The 20,805-nt window shown below is 41.3% G+C and overlaps 1 protein-coding gene and 1 long non-coding RNA gene across 2 annotated transcripts; both read left to right on the plus strand.

Annotated features, from left to right (window-relative positions):
* Positions 1–2,913: 2,913 nt before the first annotated feature.
* Positions 2,914–3,829, plus strand: LOC131244425 (NDR1/HIN1-like protein 6). The gene has a single exon (XM_058244029.1). It carries the CDS (start codon positions 3,049–3,051, stop codon positions 3,817–3,819), a length of 771 nt encoding a protein of 256 aa, XP_058100012.1. The 5' UTR covers positions 2,914–3,048; the 3' UTR covers positions 3,820–3,829.
* A 163-nt stretch (positions 3,830–3,992) lies between these two features.
* Positions 3,993–20,473, plus strand: LOC131244426 (uncharacterized). The gene is made up of 2 exons (XR_009170275.1): positions 3,993–4,909; positions 20,227–20,473. It is a non-coding gene; the product is annotated as an uncharacterized LOC131244426 (long non-coding RNA).
* Positions 20,474–20,805: the final 332 nt, after the last annotated feature.

Below are 20,805 nucleotides of genomic sequence, written 5' to 3' on the forward strand. Positions count from 1 at the left end.
GCTTGATCCAAAATTTATGTGGCCCCAAGAAGTTTTTAATGGTGAGCGTTCAATCAACACTGTGTGGTCTACTTGAGATTTGGATCAACCTCATTTTTGGGCTCATATCTTGAATTGATCTGGAAGAATGGGTGGACGGCATGGATGAAACACATACATCATGGTGGGGCCCACAGAGGCTAGTGGTAGGGTAGTAGCCGATCCCTTTCCGTATTTCTTATGTTTTCCAGCTATATTCAATGTATCCGATCCGTGCAAAAGATTGCCCCATCATGAATCACGTATAAAATGAAAGTAAGGTTGATTCGTTCATTGATATTTTTAAAATATATATGTTGGGTAAGATCATCATTGTCCATTCGTTTTAGTAGTGTGGCCCAATGCTCATTTTGTCGTCCTATTCTATTAGAGATGATTTTCATGATGATGACATCACCCTATTTTTACGGCACGGATTTTCTGTTTATGAAACACGTTGGCAGGAGATACTTGTAATACGGTTAGCTTGTAGTATACGCGGCAGGACCTGATCATTTATTTATACCGAAGCTTTATATATTTCGACGCGGATTTTCTGCTAGCGGCTTTCACATGAAGTTCTTGCTCTGGAAATTTAGTTGGAGTGAACCGTGATTTTTGTGAGAAATCTACCCCGTTCATACGTTTTCTGAGCTCATTTTAAGGCTTTTAATAAAAATGGAGCCGGATCCAAGACTCAAGTGGGCCGAAAAATTGAGGATTGAACGTACACAGTTGAAATATTCGTGGGGCCACGGAAGTTTTGAATCATGAAAATATTTGTGCTTTCAGTTCATCCCAGTATTAATGATTTTATGGACGGTATAGATGGCATGTGAACATTAATTTGGACCCCAGGGATGTTTCAACGGTAGGAATTTCCCTACCAACCTTTTTCTCTAGTGTGGCCAACTTGAGTATTGGATCCTGATAAATGTTAGTATCAAGTCCTTAAATGATCTCAAAAAACGGATGGATGGGGTAGATTTCTCACAATCATCACGGTAGTCTCCACGTAGGCTTACAGCGCAAGAACTTAATGCGAATGGCTTTCGCAGGAAATCCGCGTCCGGATATTTATAATAATAGTCTGATGGTCTATTTACGGTAGAGACGATAGAACCATGGTATGTTAGAGCACTCTCTCCTAATGTACACACGGAATGGGTGAATATCAATCAGGACCATTCATCTAGTGGTCCATATAATGGATGACCCACTTTTTAAAAATCAAATCTCTCAAACAATCCAATACATCAGTTTTCTGTAATGACATTCGACCGCGAACCAATTCGATGCTTCCAAGTACATGGTTCGTATGGTTCCAACAATGTGATATATTGAACCATTAGCCATATGCCATACTGGGGACCAGATGGACGGTTCCGAAGGATTCTTCATGACACGTGTATCGTGGAGAGAGTCCTGGACCACATACCAGATTCACAGGCTTTCACTATATTTTAAGGCGAGCCAGCAACCCCACGTAGCATTAAAAAGTCTCGTAAGCAAGTTTACGTGGTAACAGGAAATAATTTAAAAAAAAAAACAGAAGAAAAGATGATCAGGTACTGCGGCTGTATGATAAGTTATGATACATCCATTTTATTTCCTCCAACATGTCATATGTTTAGGATATCCTATCCATTCAAAATGTGGGCTACACCGTGATGATGACATGAAAAAAATAAATTCAGGCCGATCAGCTCAATCAGCGTATCCTTCCAGTACACTAAGTTATACCATCGGCCGTCCATTGATATTTACGCTGCGTTCTCTTCTATTGTAGATTAGCCTGATGTGTCCCACCTTTTTTCACGGATAGGATATCCTACCGTGGGGTCCACCTTGATGATGTGTTTCCACTGGTATGGTCTACCTGAGTTTTGGGTCTGCTTTAAATTTTGGGACCACGTACTAAAATGAGCTGAAAAACGGATGGACGGCGTGGATATACAATATATGCATCAAGGTGGGCCCCCACGTTAAGGGTAACACCTTACCCAGATAACACCTAATCCGCTCCCCTGCATGCGCCTAAACATATGGGCACCACATTTTTCAGAAGTTTCACACGTGTGTCGATCCACGCCATCCATTAGTCAGGCCCCACCGTCAATGTTTCCTAGCCATACATCTAGGGGTGCACAAATCATTCAGACTGCACGTGTGCAAAAGATGGACGGCTTCTAAAAGAGCAGCTACTCTTCTGCAACTCATGCGCCCAGCTTGATTTCCAGGCTGGGAAAGACTCAACCACAGACCAAACTGAGGATGATCGTAGATCTTACACGTGTACCGCACATCTGTACACGTGTAGCAACTATGTGAAATTGTGCGGCTGCAAATTGCATCACCCATGGAGTAGATATACAGAAGCTTCTACTGAAGCTTGACTGTATGACAGAAAATCAAGGGAGATGATACGGCAGAGCATGAAGAACAGAAAATAGTACATCCATCTATCAAAGTCCTACGTGGCATAATGATACATCAATCAGATCCGTCCATATTCTGATACCTATCATGAACAGAAAATGTTTCAAAAATCACACATACCAAACAAATACCATCCATCACTGAGTATAAAATCCAAACTATTTCTTTATTACCATTACTTTGGAGTCCACTGATCAGATATCTAACATAATTTGAATAAATTCTACTAAACCCACTTTCCATACAGTATATAGGAACTAGATGAACGGTCCTGATTGATAAATAACCCTGCCACAAATGCCATACGTGATTAGATCTTCCATCTTCCAGTCCTACCGGTTCCATCGTAATTTCTCTTGAAAGGTACAGTAAAGACACACTTTCACACCGGTGGGAGTAAGGTGATCCATCACCAACATAAATATTCTTACAAAGACACGACACCATCAAACAAGTATATAACATTATCAAGACACCATCCCAGCCTTTCATTTCGTCCGCTCATCCAGAGAGAGAGAGAGAGAGAGAGAGAGAGAGAGAGATTTCAATGCCTAGAAGATCATATAGTACGTAGAATTCAGTTTTCAGGCCATGGCTGATAATCAAAGGATCCACCCCGTAGAGGCCGAAGCATCCACATCAGATCCATTACCACCATCATCAGAGCCATTACCAACAACCGAATCGTTCAGATCAGAGAAAGACGAATCAGACCATGAAATCCCAGCAGAAGGTCTCACATTACCTGATCCTGAGCCCGACCAAGAGGCCCCAAGCAATCGGAGACGTTGTTACAAGTGCTTATGTTGGACGGCTATCGTATTTCTTGTCCTCATCATCCTGATCGGCGTCATCATAGGCATACTCTTCTTAATTTTCCGGCCAAAAATACCAAAATACTCCTTCGACAGTCTAATGATCACCGACTTCCAGATCAAGCCTAACTTGAGTGTATACGCCCGATTCGACCTGAAGATCACCACCCGCAATCCGAATAAGAGGATCGGAATCTACTACGAGCGAGGGAGTAATGTAAGTGTGTGGTATACCAACATTAGCCTGTGTACCGGGTCACTGCCGAATTTCTACCAAGGCCATCGGAACACGACCATCCTCCACGTCATCTTGACCGGAGAGGTCCAGTTCAGTAGTACGGTGGTGGCAGAGTTACAAGAGCAACAACGGATGGGTCGGATACCGTTGGATTTTAAAGCTAGAGTTCCTGTGAGAGTGAAGCTTGGGAAATTGAAGTTATGGAAGATGAGATTCTGGGTCTGGTGTAAGTTGGCGGTTAGTAGATTGAGTGCTAATAATCTTATTAACATTAGCACTAGTATTTGCCATAAAAGGTTCAAGATTTGATATGTTTATCCTTCGTATTTTTATTTTTATTTCTAGAGTTCGTTCTGCCGTGGCCCAGTTTCGTCAGCAAGGGCTGCCCGCGTGGGGCCCAGATGGTAAGTTGGTCTGATGATTTGAGCCGTCCATGTTCTCAGATATGTTGAATTATAATTTAAAAACACAAAAACTCGACTCAAAAACTTAGGTGAGTTCTTGAAAACTCAAATGAGATTTTCTGGTCAAAATTTTATTGAGTATTTGGTGAGTTGAGTCGCGTTTTGTTAGTGACCAGGTGAGTTTTTATTGAGACTTGGTGAAATCTGGTTGAGTCGAGTTTTGTTTTTTTCCTGAGCTATGTGTCTTCGAGAATGATCCTGACTTTTTACTTTTAGAGTTGAATGTAAGCCATTGAAACTTATCTTACATGATGATGGTCAGATACAGAGCATAGCATCCGGAAAATGGACGGTTTGGATCGTCAGGCCATTTCAGTGTGTGACACCAATGGGGCCTTTTTTTTTTTCCTGAGACAAGTCGATGTTATATAATTTGTTAGCCTATTTGTATACTTTGATTATTCATTGTTTGGGATGTATGTGGAATAAAGTTAAAAGAATAAATGCCCGTGTGTTCTGTTTGGAATGTAATGGTTCAATGAATTATCTTATATTTTAGCCGGCGGCCTGAAGGATGGGCGGCCGCAATCTCGTTGTTACGTGCCTTTGTCTATGTTTTCCTAATATTACATCAGGTGGGCTACACATGATTATCCATTTTGATATAACTGTTGGATTATTTTGATTGAATGATTTAGTAGGCCTTACTATAGTTCTGATCATTGCAAAAATGTATGGGGCGAGATGCTTGAATCATACCTTATGCACGATTATTACGTCGGATATGGAAATATACGGTGTGAAGACTCTAGAGGGAAGAAGTGGGATGGGTAAGATTCTCTGACCCTTTTTCTTATATGTACCTGTTTTGATCCCTCACCCACGCATAAGAGAAAAACTCGATCTCATTGAAATGTTCTTGTAACAGTGTGAGGTGCAAAAGACCAAGATTCCTTTCAACTACATCGAGGCATTGGGAATATCTTACCAATCAGGTACTACTTTAAGATTTTAGCGTAGAATCTCCATTATTAATGCATAGATAATTCATTAATTCTGCCTTTTAGATTACCATTGGTATCGGAGCCACCTATGCATGAATATGGTAGATTTCAGATCTTTAAGGGCCTGTTTGATTTTTCATCTCAACCGTAATTACCACATAAATGGGTAATAATTATTTACCAAGGTAATTACTTCATCTTTCCCAATGCAGATGTGACTGCTTACTTTTTAAATGCTTAAATCGAGAAATTTAATAAATCATTGTGGGGGCCATCATGATGTATGTGACTTATCCACACCAATCATTCGTTATGCCGGCTGAATTTAGGGAATGAGCCAAAAAAGAAGCAAATCTAAAGCTCAAGTGGTCCACACCACTGGAAACAATAAGAATCCAATGCTTACCGTTAAAAACTTCTTAGGGCCCTTAAAAGTTTTGGATCAAGTTGATATTTGTGGTTTCCCCTTATCCATGTCTGTGTGACCCTATGAACGGGTAAGATGATGAATAAACCTCAATGTGGACCCAATGAAGAAAACAACTTTCAATGGTGGATGAATTAAGGCCATTGCTTCCTTTCATATGGGCCATTTGGGCGTTGGATTTGCCTTTTTTTTCAGCTCATGCCTCAAAATGTTCTAATAAAATAAATAGACAGTGCGGATATATCATATACATTACGGTGGGGTCCACAGATTTAAGTGGATACTTTTTTACCGATTTTTTGAAACTAGGTGAAAAAGTAATAATTACTTATTTACCGTGATTTACATGTATCATGGAAAATCAAACAGACCCTGAACGTTTTCTTCGTCATAACTTACTTTTGGATTAATTAACGGGATTGGGACCGAATTTGTGACTATGCACGGTGGCCGTGTTGGTAGCTAGAACATGGCACTGTAGCCCTGATTGACAGTTATTACCGCAATTTCAAAAATCTGATGAAAAACAAGGATCTTGTTGCTGGAATCTAGCGAGTGCTATGACTAGCAATGTGTGGAGTTGCAAGGGGTTTCTCAAAACCCCGAATCTCATGATCATGCTCAATATGGAAATCTCAGATCTTAAATTGCAGAGGCTCCAAAACCCTATGCCTAGATCTATCTGGCCAAAACTCATTACACCTAAGATCTTGATTCCTATCAATTACCCAAGATCTAGATTGCGGACGCCCCGTTCGACCTCCGGTGACGGCTATTAATGGTGACAACATGTTCCTGATTTAGTTCGGACATCCATTGGTGTTATCCCAACATCACCGACTGTCATTGAGGTTGGTGTTAAGGTAAAGGGGGAGGGGAGGTGGGGTTAGCAGTAGACCCACCTCTGTTTCACCTCCCTCTTCAAATCTATATGGCAACTTCACGTGTCTCTTGACCCTACAACGGCAATCAATTGTCATTTTGAGTGGTGTTTGAGCAGCAGATGGCGTCCTCTCTAGCAATGGCGAGCGGCAACAATGACGGATGGGACTCCGATGATGTGACTCTACAGCGGGGTTCAACGGCTAGGGTTTCGGTTAGCCTTAAAAGGGGGCGATGGGTGAGGCTAGGGTTTGGGATGTTTTGGCCATTGGAAAGGAACATGCCTCTAGGCCTGCTATTTTTAAGGCCGAGATTGGGCCTGTCTTGGGGCTGAAGCAGTTTTCAAATGACCAAGTTGTTTTTTTAGGAGACTTATCGGCTCAATCATAGGGCTCATTTGTTGTTGATTGTTGGCTTAGTTATAAGTCTCTTGAATGATTATGAATGGGTTGGGTTTTAGGCCCATCTTTAGCAAATCCAGGGCCCATTTTTTGGGCCTGTCTGATTATCATATTTAGTCCTACATATGGACTTGCAACACCATATATTTAGGCCCAAATTTTGGGGCTTGCTTGATTCTAATCTTGGGGCCAACCTTGAGGTCTATTGTTATATTCATCTTTGGACTTTTGTGGCCCTTTTTAGATATTTTTGGGCTTGTTGTCCATTGACGATGATTTAAGCCACTAAATAAGCCTAGTTTTGGGCCTAACCTTGGACTATATGATGTTACATTTTCTTTGGACCTTATGCTGCTCACTTTAGTTTTTTGAGCCTGTTGTCGATAGAAGATAAACTTAATCATTGAAATAATTATACTTAGACCATTTTAGTATAAGTAAAAACTAAATTAATGAGTATATGGTTGGTGGTTTTCACTTATTGCCTGGTCTAAGTATTTCAGTATTTATGGTATAATGATATAATTTAGTTTTGATCTAACCCGAAATAAGGCCATTACCCATCTATTTGAGGGTAATATTAAGTAGTTAACCATTAAGAATTTAATCCAACCATTACTTTAGAATATATATTTGAGCCTACAGAAGGTCAACATCAGTCATATTTCGGGCCAAATCAGAACTTTTGTAGAATGGTTTGTTGTGGGTAGGACCATATAACAATCCTTGAGTCTAAGAGTGGGGGTTGGAGTTGGTTGTATTAGCCACCAAAGTGACCTCAATTTGTGAAAATTTTTACTTTCAGACTTTAATACATGGAGTCAAGCGACCCTCCATTATATGATTGCATTCAGTTGCATTCGTGTCCATGACAGGCGGTTGTTAGAACAAAGAGGTATCATCGATTGGTATGATGTGAGCGGGGTGGAGTGATTGGTGATAGTGATATAAATTTAAGAGACTCCTTTCACCCAAAGGTGATGGGTGTCTTAGATTTATTTCATTAGTATTAGTCAGCTTCATATTTAGTAGAACATCTTGTATGTTGTAATTTCACCCAAAGGAGTCACGATAATACATTGAGCTCTTGCCAGAATTTGATGATTATGGCCTATCATCATTTTAGGTCATTTGATTGAAGGTCTTAATCAATTGAATGTTAATACATGCATAATATTTGTGGTTTAGATTCATATAGTATTATGTGAGACTTCTTTATTTATTAATGTGAGTGTTATGTTTTGTATGTCTAGATATAATTGTTTCCAATGTTCTAAAATAATTCAATTCCATTCATTTGCATACTAGGTCTAATTATAAAAAATGAAAGTCATCCATTAAAATAGTCCTAGGCTGCATGGACTTGGATCTGGCTTTAGAGGAAGTCGAGCCTCCCATTATATCTCACTCCGGTACGGAATTAGAAAAGATTTACCATAAGGCCTGGACCAAGTCAAATAAGATGTGTCTCAAGATCATAAAGAATTCAATTTCTAAGACCATGTAGGGTGTCATGCCCAACATTGAGAAAGCAAAAGAGTTCTTGATCGAAATAGGAAACTGATTCATGAAATTAGATAAAGCTGAGTTGAGTTTGCTCCTACATAAGCTAACTTGAGCCACTTATAAAAGTCCGGAAAACATCAGGGAGTACAATGGTGGATTATCCGATGTAGTGGCAAAAACCCTCGCATTAGACCTTAAGATTAAGGATGGACTCTTGATTTTCTTGGTTATAAACTTCATATATCCACAATTCGGTCAAATCGAAATTAGTTATAACACGCAAAGGAAAAGTAGACATTAAACGAACTGATATCTCAGTGCGTTTAGGAGGAAAAAAGACTCAGAAGGTTAAGTAAGACACAGGGCACACCTAATGACATCTGGTTAAGGATGAAAGGGAAATAAGAAAAAGAATTGCAATTCAAGAACGCGTTCTACGTGTCCTGTGGGTGAAAATTAACCTAACTCTGAGGGAAAAAAAGTGGGGTCCTAAAGATGCATGTTTCTTCTACAAGAAGCCAAGTTATTAGAAGAAGGTTGCACATAATTTAAGGAATGGCTTGTTTCTAAGTGTAAGAACCAATTTTTAGTTTGTTTTAATATGTCCACATACTCTTGGTGGATAAATCATAGTACAACTATTCACATATGTAATTCCATACAAGATATGTTCCAAAGCCGAATACTAACCGATGCAAAAAGATTGGTCTATATGGGGAACAACATTAGAGTAGACATAGAAGCTATTGGAGTCTATAGGCTTAGGTTATCGTTAGGACATTTTCTTGATCTAATAAATTACTTGATTTCAGAGATTCAAGATAATAGTTGAAATTCTATTGTAGTGATCGATCAAAGTATTTCAATCTAATTCGGGAGAAGAGTTTCTTTCCAATGAATTAACCAACTTTCTTATTCGTCATGGAATTACTCATCAATGCTCATGTGCTTACACACCTCAGCAGAATAGTGTTGTGGAAGGCAACACAATTTGATTTCCGTTTCTCATTTAGACAAGTATGGTTATGAGTTTAAATTTGAAAATAAAAAAATTGAGTATTTGCTATGATTCAGTTGTGATTGGTTCTAACAATTTGGTTGATAAGATTTATCAATTGAATTTAGATGTTTCATATATATACAACATTAACTCCTCATATGGAAACACTAAAGATATCAAACGAAGTTTAGACCGTGAAAATTCATCTATGTTGTGGCATAGGATATTAAGCCAGGCTTGTGCGTGAAAGAATTCTTCACTCTCTAGACTTCTTAGACTTTGGGGTTTGTATAGATTAGATTAAAGGTAAACAGACTCGAACCAAGAAAAATGGTGCACCAGGAGCGTAGGACTCTTGAAAGTGAATCGTACAGATATCTATAAATTATTTCCTACATATCTTGGAATGGGCAGAAGTATTAATTTTATCACTTTTATAGACAATAATTCTCGTTATGGGTACCTATACCATATTAATGACAAATCAAATGTCATAAATACATTTAAAATATATATGGCTGAACTTTAAAATCAACTCGACAAAAAGATCAAAGTCGTCAGATCTGACCATGGTGGTGAGTACTGTGGAACGTATGACAAGTCTGAACATAATCCGAGGCCATTCCTAGATACCTATAAGATTGTGGGATCGTTGCCCAATATGTCATGCCTGCTACTTAGAGTAGAATGATATAGCAGAAAGGCGTAATCATACTCTCAAGGACATAGTGCAATCTATGATTAGTAATTCAATGTTGCCAGAATTTTTGTGGAGTGATGTACTAAAAATAATTGTGCATATTTTAAATAGTCTTAAGTAAAATTGTAATGAAAACTCCATATGAATTATGGATAAGGCGAAAGCCTAGTTTACGATACTTTCATGTAGGAGGTTATACTGCAGAAACACCATATAACCTGCATGAAAAAAGACTTGACCTTAAAATGATTAGTCGCTTCTTTATAGAATACATAGAAAGATCCAAAGATTCAGATTTTATTGTCCATCATATTCCATGATAGTCATTGAGACTGTGAATGCTAGGTTTATTGAGAATACTAAAGATAGTTGGAACATGAACTTAAGAAATATTGTGTTTGAGGAAGAAATAATTGTGTTTCTGTAACACCCTGAAAATTGGGAGTCGTGCATATACTCGACTCCCGAGTTCCCGAGGTCACTTATAGCCAAATTTCAATAATATGCGATCCAATTCAAATGCGCAGCCTGGAATCTCCTGGAACATGAAGTACATCCACACAAGTCCACTGAAATGAAAGAGACTGAATACAAATATATATATATACATGCCCAAAAGAATACATGGGTCGCATAAGATGCTACCTAACAAAATCGTAAAAGAATAATATGACCAAAAAGAGGTAAAACTGAGCCCCTGCTCAGCGATCCAATCCCGCCTCTCAAGTTGGCGGAGAACTGTCCATCATCTGGAAGTAAGACAGCTCTCCCTCCTCCTCGAAGCTCGCCTCACCAGGCTCCTCAAGCCCTGAGTCACCTGCATCTATGAATGAGTCTGGTTGGTGTTTTAAAACACCGTCCCAGAGTGGGAGTGAGTGATCAACTCAGTGGGTGCTATTAGTCTTAAGTTATCACAAGCATCAATTATAATATGATCTTAATGAAAAGCAGACAATCACATAAGTCTAAGTAATCTTATTAATGCGCATGTATACAGCATGACATGATGCATGCCCTCACCACAACGCTCCCTCGTGCGACACCATCTAACGATCGCCAATGCCAACACTCCCTCAGTGCGACCTCGATTGCCGAGTCGCCACCCTAACTAGTGCGATGCAATGCGATCGTGTTAGCCGAGTTATTAGTTAGGTCCATTCATCCAGCAGATTGGGGATTCTGGTACACCCCACGTATCAATGCCCTAAACGGGTTGCGAGGCCAAGACCCCCCAATGCGTGAGGCCGAGACCCCGCGGTCCGTGATCCCGTCGGGTTCCTCATCCCCGACTTCAAGCACATGAGGAGTGCCATGAGAATGGGATCGCTCGCGGTCACTACGGGGAGGCGCGGTACCCCAGCATAGGCCGACAGCTCGGACATAGTGTCCCATTCCACCATGCCCGGCTCACGAGACTGTGGACCAGTGTCAAGTGAGTTATTGCTGGGCTACAACGGTTGTAGGGTGGATCAGGTTCCATACATATGTGAGCAAACAGGGTTAACAATCAAGGTTGGTCAGACGGTAGGCTAGACCTTGCGAGTCAGGCGAGCATGAGGCGTGTGACATCGGGCACGAGGGTCCCATGTAGTCGAACTACAGCCACCCGATCACACCCGCCCAAACCCACATGTCCAACCATAGCGCAGTCCTACCGATGGGACCACCGTCTCTCCTCAAGTTCCTGACCAACCTAAGGGTAGAAATAATAATTCATAACATGCCAACAACCAAAGCATCATCAAGCATATTCAACACCATGTTCTCATGTTGCTCAACATACAATTCAAGTTTCTTTAACAAGCAAACCATTAATATCATGAATAAAGTGTATGTGTGTGGTGTGGGTTGGTGAGGAAGTTAACACTTCCTCCATGTTGAGAAATCATATGTACAAGAGCAATAAATCATACATCCTATGAGGCAACAAAATATGAAAAAATCACACAAGGCATGAACATGTAATCATCCATACACCAAATCATGTGAGAGGCGAGAACAATCATCATGAGAGTCAAACCAACAATTTCATATTATTTTAACAAACCTAAAATTCCTAGGCTTTCTCTAGATTTTCCTAATATGGCATCCAAGCAATCAAAATCATTAATCTCATACTAGAATTGGTGCTAGGCCACCTAAGATCAATAGTCCGCACCTATGGATCGTTGAAGACTTGGAAACGACCTAGGAGTGTGGATTTTGGGTTGATTGGCCGGAATCCCTAAAACAAAGCATTGCATGTTAGAATCTCATGCAAACCCCTCCTCATCATAAGGTTTTCAAGAAAAATGGGTGATGGATCTTACCTAGGCGATCAACGAAATGAAATGACGGTCGTGGAGGAGGGTTTCCTCTTGGAGACGAGGTAGAAAGTTGTAGGGTTTGATTTCCTTGGGCCCCACCTCGATCTAGGGTCCACCTTGCTCACGTTCACTCCTTTCCTCTCTTCATCCTCTCTCTTTCTCCTCCTTTCTCCTCTTTCTCTTCTCCTTTTTCTCTCTTCTCTCTTTCCTCCCCTAGGGCAAAATCGTATGGGGAGAGAGAGAGCCCAAATGAGGCCCTTTTATAATGCCAGATTTGGTGGAAATGGCCCCAAGTGTTGGATTTTTACTATACTAGACCTATGGGAGGGTCTTTTCAAGATTTAGGGCCCATTATAGGGTATACATATTGATATACACCGTAGGATAGTTAGCCCTAATGATGATCTACGTATGAACATGATCGTCCCGCCATTTGGATGCGCCGATCGACAGATATGATTAGAAATCTATTCAACGGTCACCGATGGTCGATCAGGGCCACGACTATATGGATATGAGCAGGGAAATATCTTTTCTCCATGGGTAAAGTTTGGTCGCAAACCGACGGTCCGAAATCCTCAACTTTGCATAAGAGTGGATGACTTAATTCACTTAAGTTCCAACTCCTTCCTTTAAGGTATTTGCACTTTTCATGCACTCTTCCTTCGGCTCAAGTTGAGCGGTTCTGGACAATACCCAGGTCTGATTCCCGCGATGGACGTCAAGCCCAATGAGACGGACATTATTCTATAGTTTTGGAACTAGTGGCCCACCAACGAGCAGTCTAGATCTTGTTTAGAAAATTGGTGCATTTCTGGTGGCCCTCTGGCCATGAAACTTATAGGATAGGTGCTCCATGGCCCGTTGAAGGGCCATGCAAAATTTGGGATCGATCGGATATGGGGTTTGGTCGCATGGGTCCGATTTGCGATCAACGGTCACCGTTCCACAATCGGGTCCCAGAGTTTGTGGACGAGTGTAGAAAAATTCATTAGACCTCCCCTGAAAATGTAGAAGAGATCCGACAGCTGGATAGTCTTGTATCTCAGCTTCATTTGCGAGCACCAGATTCTGGTCCTGGCATAAGTGGGGTGCATTTAGTCAGTGCTAGATCCCACTTCTGGGTGTCCACTGGGTCCGTGGTCCACGATGGTCCCCAAGCCCAGTGAGATCTATGCTCCCTTGAATTTTTATAATTTTCTGACCTTCCCATGTCACGGTATAGCCCGCACGGGCTGTCGCTAAGTGTAAACGGCCATCTGGCTTGGAGGCCCACACCAGGTTCTATCAAGGCTCGTCTGGTCTATTCAATTGAGTTAATCTTGGTCTAATTTATTTGTGATACCTCACTATGAGTGGCTTAAACGAACGGTCCTGTGGTAAATCCTACGTGGACGCCCCAAGACACTGTTCTGGTTGGGTGGGATATTACATTACACCTGATGTTCAAGTGATCGGACAGATTCGTTGGCTTCTGACGGTTGATTAATCAGATTTGTGCGGTTCTTTATTGGCTTCACCCTTGTATACACTAACATTGAGTGTTAATGGTTAATAAGTAACATTATAAGTTAATTAAATAAAAAAAATTAACGAAATTTTGGAAATCCAAAACAGTGAAAATCCGAGATGTTACAGTTTTCCACTACAATCATTTAGAGTAGCGTGGTCGTCTGTCCAGCAGAAGACTTTGAGATCCCTATGGATGACCATGTAAGGTCTCAAATACAACCTACTGATGAGGAAATTAAAAAAAAAACTCAATTAAGAATAATGAGCCCTTAAGATGATCATATAAAGAGAGAAGATATGTGATTTTAAACGATTATATCATATATTTGCAAGAGCATGAATTTGACATTGGGGTTGAAAAGAATCTTGTATCTTTTTTACAAGTCAAACAAAGTACGAATTCTTTTCATTGGTTAGATGTCATAAAGGATGAATTAGAATTCATGGGGGGTAACAAAGTATGTGACCTTGTTGAATTGGCTGAAGATATTAGGCCGATTGGTTGTAAGTGGGTGTTCAAAAGCAAACGGGGCTCTAAGAACGATATCGAAAGGTATAAACCCAGGCTAGTTGCAAAGGGTTTTAGCTAGCGTGAGAGCATTGACTTTAAGGAGACTTTCTCACTCATATCTAAGAAAAAATCGTTTAAAATTATTATGGCTCGTGGCTCATATGGATTTAGAGCTACATCAAATGGACATAAAAACTGCATTTTTTCAATGGAGTTCTAAATAAGAATGTATATATGTTGCAATTAAAAGGCTTCAAAGCCAAAGGCTCAGAATATCTGGTTTGCAAGCTTAAAAAGTCCATTTATGTGTTGAAACAGGTATCACGACAGTAGTACTTAATGTTTCATGAAGTCATTTTCTCATATACTTTCATTGAAAACATTAGGTATGAGTGTATATATATGAAAGCCTGTAGGAGTAAGTTTATTATTTTAGTCTTGTATGTTGATGAAAGTTTGTTGGCCAATAATGATATTAGACTGTTGCACGAGACTAAGAAATTTTTATCTCAAAACTTTGAGATGAAAAATCTTCGTGATGCATCATTTATCGTTAGCATTCAAATTAGTCATGATAGATTACGTGAACTGCTCAAACCTATCATAGTATGCCTATATTGATAGGGTTCTCGAAAGGTTTAACATGAAGGTAACATGAAGGTTATGCTCATAACCAGGCCCTTATCGTAAAATGTGATAGGTTTGGCCAATTTTAATGCCCTAAGAATGACCTAGAAAAGGACAATATAAAAGATATTTTGTATGCATCAGCAGTAGGGAGCATCATGTATGTTCAGGCTTATACGCGTCTAGATATTGCTTTTGTGGTTGGAATGTTGGGTAGATACCTTAGAAATCCAGGGATGATCTATTGGATATCTATTAAGAAAGTGTTGTGTTACCTACAAAGGATAAAGGACTTCACACTCACGTATAGGAGATCTGACCGTTTGGAGCTGGTTGGATTTACAGATGTAAAATTTAGGGGTTGTCTCACAATAAGAAGTCCACCTTGGGCTACATATTCATGATGGTTGGTGGAGTCGTATCATGGAGGAGCATGAAATAGTCGATTACGGCATCTTTCACCATGAAAGTGGAGTGTGTAGGTTGTCATGAAGCCACGAGTTAGGCGATCTGACTTTAAAATTTTTTCTCTGATTTATAAGTTATGCAGATGATCCTGAAACCATTGAAAATCTATTATGATAGTTCAGCTACAGTTAACTTCTCCAATAACAACAAGTATTCATTGAGGTCAAAGTATATTGATATTAAGTATATTATTGTAAAGGAGAGAGTTTATTGTCACGCCCCAAACTCGGAAACCGGGCTCACAAAATTCCCGATCGCCGAATCTGGCGCCGACAGCCTCCGTAGAACCCCATTCTCGGCTCCCAGCGCCCATTCGCCAGGTTCCGATCCTGGGATGCTACAAGGAGGATTTTCAACATCAGTTTGATTCGTAATAAGCATAACCAAAGGCATAACCCACAAACAACAACCAAAAGCTCCATCACATTTCCATTATAATAAAAAACTTTACAAGTATAATGAGCATAAGGGAAATACAATGAAGATAGACCAAAAGCTCCAAAAGAAGATCAGCTACGCGCCCAAGCCTCAGCGCTGCTGCGAACCAACGTCACCTGCACGCAACGGTCGTGCATAAGCTTATAGAAAGCTTAGAGGGTGGTGAAAGTGTATGCTCAAGGTGATAATGTAGTTATGCAGTATCAGAGTAATGCGGAACATGCTGATGAATGCTAAGAATCCCATTAGCCGTACCAAGGCCATGCGGTGCAAAGGACGATGTCGGCCATACCAAGGCCATGCAATGCGAAATGTAAGTCAAGCATACAAATCCTCATCTAAGTCCACATGTCAATACGGCTCAAATCTGGAATATCACCGGGGTCTAGTACACTCCAAGCCAGATTGCCGCCCCATCGCGCGCAATAAGGTGAGTGGAAAGGACCTCACTATCCGCCTGCCAATATCGGGCTCGGCTCGTCAATAGCGGACCCATTCCTCGAGCTGGTCGAACTAACCTAGCATTGCCCCCTACTCTAGGGCGGGTAAGGCCGCACCCCCTTCCAACCGACCACGACACAGTGGAAAGCGCAACCGTCTGGTAATCGGCACCCAGCGCTCATGCACCCACTCGGTCTAGACGTTGGAGCAACCTCCTGGTACCATAAGGGTTTAGGGACTTTCACCCAGGGATATCTATCGCACCCCATGTAGAACAGTATTTCCGGTATCCAATCCTGCCAACCACGATACGTCTGTGGAGGCTACGGCCCTGATGTCGCTAGGGCATACAGTAACCATATCATACAATGCGAATGCATGAATCACACTATTCAGTCATGCAGCAATCCTGCGCGTATCGTGCGCTCATGTAGGGCAACACCCCTTATACGGGAGCCCCTAATCAATCTGCCCGAAGGCATGTGCGATGATCAGTCATTTCTCATATCAAGCATACGTATGATGCATATGGTCATGAATCATGGAACTGAGCATGCTATATAGAATGGATGATAATCATAACAAAGATGGGCCTAGACGGCCTACACATCAGACGTATGAGCCTAACAATGGGCCCTAGGGAAAGTCATAATGCGGACATTTAACCACACTATACTTGCAATGTGGACGTCAAACCATCATTGCTCCCAAGGCATAGCCCTGACGTAAACATCATTACATAAATCATATTGGGACTGCACATTGCAATGAACCTTAGGTATAACTCATTGGGCCTTCAATACATTAAATGGGCCGTATCATATGGGCCTCATGTTCATCAAGCGAGCCACAACAATGGGCCACACCAATGGGCCTTATGTGCATTGCAATGGGCCATAACCCGTGGGCCTTAGAATGCATTAAATGGGCCTAATCTTACGGCCCTATATGTATCAAATGGGCCTCGCCAGTTGGGCCCCATACATGCATCAAATGGGTCTCAACCCATTAGCCACATTACATCTCAATGGGCCTCGACCCATGGGCCCCTAATACATTAAATGGGCCTCGACCCATGGGCTCTATATATACATTAAAGTGGGCCTCAACCATGGGCCACAAGTACTGAGGTGGGCCTTACCTATATATCAAGGTGGGCCTTACCTATATATCAAGGTGGGCCTCAATCACGGGCCTCAACATTAGTAAAAATATATACATATAATATAGTATATAATATATATATATATATACATAATACATATAATATTATATGAAATATAATATTTTATATATATATATATATACACACACACACGCACACATCACAGTGGGCTCTAAGCAATCATCCCAGTGGGCCCACACAATCATCACAGTGGCTCCATGTCCACCGTCCAGGCGGACGGTGGGAATGAAACACATACATCAATGTGGGCTCCATGTGGGGCCCACCGCAATGTTTCTATGCCATCCGACCCGTTGACAAGGCCGAGGGGGCCTAAATAGAGGGTGGGAGAAATTTTCACCCTGATCCAAAACTTCTGTGGACCCCAAATGGGTTTCAAAGGTAGAGGTTCAATCCCACTGTTCCATACGGTGTGGGCCACCTGAGTCTTGGATCACGCTGGTTTTTGGGGTGGGCCCACTTCAGAGAACGGGTTAGATGACATGTAAACATCAAGGTGGGGCCCACGGCTACAGCCGTGGGTGGCTGTACACGCGTCCGTCCTCCCGGACGCTGGCGCAGGCAGCGCCTGCTGCCGCCTGACACAGCAGCAGCGGCTGCTGTGTTGAAATTATTATTTTTTTTTTTAATTTCTGTTTTTGTAGGGATTTCGCAGGTGGGGTCCATATCCAGTGAATCTACGCCGTCCAATGTTCTTCCATGGCTCACCACGAGCAAAACAAGTCCAATATTGGACATATTTCAATGTATAACCAATCAAGGAAGTTTTCAATGGTGAAAACCACCATTTGCTATGGTATGGCCCGCCTGAAGGTCTGATGGATCCCACCTTCTAGCTCAACGCCTAAAACCATCTTGGGAAAGGAATGAACGGCATGGATTTAATACATACATCAAGGTGGGGCCTACATGAGTGGACCACTCTAAGGCTTGGAAAAGAAAAGATGGCAACGTCCAGCGTCCCTGGACGCTGGACTTTCCATGCACTTAGGAGGTGGGCCCTGCTTAGGTGGGCCACCAGGGGATGGATGGCAGGGTACTTACACATAGAAAGTGGGCCCCACTTTTAAATGATTTGGATAAAATACCTACCTCATGGTGGGGTCCATTCAAGTGGGCCACATAACCTCATTATTACAAAAATAAAATAAATAAGATAAAAGGGAGAGAGATGGAGAGTGAAACCGTGTGATGGAGGGACCCCGGCACTATGGGCCCTCCCTTGCACTAAATCATACATCAAGTGGGTCCCATTACATGTGGGTTCATGAAGTCGAAGTTCGACGGTGGAGATCCCTTCTCCACTTAAAATAAACGGTCTAGATGACCCTAAGCATGTAAGGAAATAAACATCATGATGGGGTCCATGGAGAATGGCCCCATCATGGAATGATCATGATGATCCAAGTGGGCCATCGGCCACATCTTAGGGTCCAAAGCGAGATCCAAACCATTGATCGGTTGGCCTCACTTGGCCCATCTTTAAAATATCAAAATCTACCCTATCAAGACACCCACCACTTGATCTTCTTGCTCCCTTGGCTTCCTTAGTTCCTTGTGCTCCTCTTTGATGGAGGAAGATGAGAAATGGATGGTTGAGATAAGAGATGAAGGGGTGGGAAAGGTGGGCCTCACAAATGAAATTTTCTCACCATGGAAGGACCATACGTATGAATTTTGCTATGGGAGAGTATGGAATGAGAGAGAGACTTGTAAGGGAGAGAGAGAGAGAGAGAGAGATGGAGTGATGGAGTGATGGGGGATGGTTTGGGTTGAAAAATTGTAAAAAGGGGTATGGTTGATGTTGAAAATGGAAAAAAGAGGAGTGATGAGGTGGAAAGAGGGTAGACTTTTGAAAAAGGTGGAGATGGGTTGATGTACTTAAGGTATGGGATGCTTTAATGGTTGATTGATGGGACTAATTGTAGAGATTCCCTCGAAATCCGCAACGTGCGGTTTTTCTTCGGAATAAACGCTGATCGGCATTTTCTTGCCTGGGTATCGATTCGGTGCGCAAGTCACGGCGTTGGAACCGCGGCGACGACGCGGTCGCTATGATATAACTTTCGGACCAAGCCGACGTCGGTGCGCGGGACCTGGCTTAGGATCGTGCGCAAACACCGGATACGGTGCGAAGGTTGCCGAAATTTGACCGGAAGGACCGCGGAAGCTAACGGAACAGTACGGATTAGGACACGGGTCTTACATTTATAATCGTCAAGTGTCTATAGAACTTATCGGTATGAGTCAGATGATAGTGGATCCTCTCACTAAGGGCTTTCCTATCACGCTCTTTAAGGAACATGTGGCGTCCGTGGGAATTGTAGATGTCAAGGATGTATTTGGGTAGTGGGAGTTTTCAATTTTGATCTGATCATGTACAAACATTTTAGATATCTCTTTTATATGCATTAATGATTATGTTATTTAATCTATATCTTGCTTCTCCTTCAGTGTGCACATTTAATTTATATCAAGGTTGGACACTAGTTATAGAGGTTTTGCTTAAATAATTTGTTTGCGAATCTGACTAATAAAGGTTGGATTAATCATGCATTTATGGCCCATTGGCATTATTGGGTGGCTAGATACTATTGATGCATGTACATTGTTACTTTTGCTAGCTGCTAATTAACTATTCTAACAGCCATTTGTTTACTATGAGATGGGTCAAATGTTTGAATGACCCAATCTCTTGCATTGGTCCGGCTAAATTGTATCTCAAGTGCAATGAGCACTTCATGCATTTATACACTTAAATAAGATAAATTATAAACTATGATTATTTTATATGTTTTCCTATAAAACTATATTTGATTAATATGTCGATTATGTAATCTTGGTGGAATTTCTCACTAAGTTGGCCGCTCATGACTCGAATTTAAAAATAACATTTGATGCAGGTAGGTGGAGTCATGAAGTCCGAGAGCGTTTAAGTAGAGCTCGGATGAAAGTTAGGTGATAAGGAGCGGCGCAACGTTAGCTTGGTTAGGTTTTGAGAGCTTGAGCCAATAAACTCTTAATCTATCTTTTATGTTTATGTCTTGTACATGGGGTGGTGTTTATGGTTTGTGGTGGTCTCTATGGGTGCCCCTTTTGGAATTGTACACTTTATTTAGATGATTGCCTATACACTTTATGCTTTAGTCATCTTGTTTTCCTTTTAATATTTGCTGATTTCAATATGTGTTACTCTTATTTATTTTGGACATGTGATGAATGATAATATGATTATCTAGACACGTGGGACATGCCCCCACGTACGACGTCCCTAGGAAACACTCGGGTTTGCGCAACTAGAGCACCGTACTCAAGCTGCGAAAATTGAGGCATTGTCATTATTGGTTCTAGTGCACTCGATCATCATAGTGTTAACACCCTCGAATTCGGGATTCGAGTCTCCGTATTCGAGTGTCGAGTTTTGGGGAGTTAAATTTCTTTTCAAGAGTTAAAATTTTTAAAAGTATTAAAGACAAATTCGG

The sequence above is a fragment of the Magnolia sinica genome, chromosome 4 (assembly GCF_029962835.1).
Source record: "Magnolia sinica isolate HGM2019 chromosome 4, MsV1, whole genome shotgun sequence".
NCBI classification, from domain to species: domain Eukaryota; kingdom Viridiplantae; phylum Streptophyta; class Magnoliopsida; order Magnoliales; family Magnoliaceae; genus Magnolia; species Magnolia sinica.